The sequence below is a fragment of the Pundamilia nyererei genome, unplaced genomic scaffold, assembly GCF_000239375.1.
Source record: "Pundamilia nyererei isolate P.nyererei 1_Seehausen unplaced genomic scaffold, PunNye1.0 scaffold00335, whole genome shotgun sequence".
NCBI lineage: Eukaryota > Metazoa > Chordata > Actinopteri > Cichliformes > Cichlidae > Pundamilia > Pundamilia nyererei.
This window is the reverse complement of record NW_005187736.1, coordinates 401737-403494: the sequence shown is the minus strand read 5'-3', so window position 1 is coordinate 403494 and position 1758 is coordinate 401737. Positions and strand designations below refer to the sequence as shown.

General features: G+C 35.1%; 1 protein-coding gene across 1 annotated transcript in view; it reads left to right on the top strand.

The window, feature by feature from the left end:
• The window catches only part of megf10 (multiple EGF-like-domains 10), a 45876-nt gene that overhangs the window by 42201 nt on the left and 1917 nt on the right, over positions 1-1758 (top strand). Inside the window, exons 22-23 of the mRNA XM_013915634.1 lie at positions 821-865; positions 948-1157. Of these exons, the coding sequence (XP_013771088.1) occupies positions 821-865; positions 948-1157 (255 nt within the window). The remainder of the gene's footprint in view (positions 1-820; positions 866-947; positions 1158-1758) is intronic.

Genomic DNA, 1758 nt, shown 5'->3' with positions numbered 1-1758 from the left:
GGGTGATCACTTACATATTATGTGTGTACTAAGCAGGTATAAGGTAAGAAAACATGTTAATTTCTTTCATGTTGCTCGCTTTAGACATAAGATGATAGAATTATATTATAATTTGTAATAAGTTTTACCAGTTTAGGATGACTGTGGAAAAATATTGTGGTCTTCCACGTGTGTAATATGATGTTTCTGTAAGTTAAGGTGTTAATTGGTGCACCATCAGTGACTAACATACAATATCTGGTTAATGCCACCAGGTGAGGCTATATTAACAGAGAAGTCTGAGCTAATATGTCAATTTTATGAGTTTGTTTTGTGTAGATGCTTATTTGAGTTGGACAGTTGGTCAGTGTTATATGATCAATATTTTTCTTGATCTAATATTCAACATTTGTGAAAATAATTTAGATCTTGCTTGGTGCTTTCACTCATTGTCTTTCTAAAGTCCAAAGACACAACTATTGTGAGAATTCTAAGTTAACAGCGGGTGTGAATGTGCATAACATTGGTAGGATAAGCCCCAGCTGCTCTGTAACCATGAATCAGATAGGAACTGAATCGATGTAACACAAACACTGTCACCTTACAGTCACTAGTCCACATACCTAGTGCTTGTGGGTGGAGTTATGTAATAAGACTTTATTAGCATAGTGTTTGTATTGACATTAAAACTGGTAAAAAATAGAATACTTTTGCTCTACTTCAGCCCCAGCTCTTAATATTATAAACGATTTTTGCCTAATCTATTTAATAAAATCTCTCACATTATTTTTACTTTTACTGTTCAGTTATTGATCTACTGATTTAGACTTTTTGGTTTCAGGAGCCTGTGGAGGTGATAGAAGTTACATGGAGAAATCTTTAAGAGGCAAGTCCTATACATAACTATGAACTGTCATTTTTAATGTTGATATTCAGTTGTCACTGGATCCTTTGTCTGTGCTGTGCAGATCTGATGAAGGGCACACCCTATCATGCCAGCTCCTGTTCGCTCAGCAGCTCTGAAAACCCATATGCTACAATAAAGGATCCTCCCATGCTGATAACCAAAAACACAGAATGTGGCTATGTGGAAATGAAATCACCAGCTAGGCGGGATTCACCATATGCTGAGATTAGCAGCAGAAGCCCAACCAATAACCAGAATGTCTATGAAATTGGTGAGGACTGAACTCTGTTTGTTATCGCTGTCTACTTTCTTTCTGCGACATTAACTTCATAATTGCTATGTAGAACTAGGGATGGAGAATATGACGTAATCTTCAGAGTATAGTATTTATATTACTCTATTTTTCTACTGCACTATGTTAACATTTTAACATTTTAACTCTTGAAGTGAATTGTAGATGTAGATTGCAGATTCATCAGCTATCAGTTCATACAATGTGCAATAAGAAAACATGATAAATTGATTTATATCATGCTAATGAACATTTTAAAAACCCATTCAGAGTGAAAATAGCAGAACTATGCCCTTGCAGGTAGAACAAAATTGCTGGTTGTACAGTAATTGCACTGGATTGTTTCACATTTGGTGACTGACTGCAGCAACTGGTCACCTGTAGTTTGAAAACACAATACCCTCAACCCTCGACTCCACAGTCTTGACATTACATTTTTCAGCAATGCAGTAATATAATGCATTACTATACTTAATTCAGTAATCACTTTACAGCATAATTGGAACTGTAAAGGTTCTTCAGTTATCTGTGCACCAGGCAGGTAAAATAAATAATAAATTTTCATTTATTTATTTTTTTG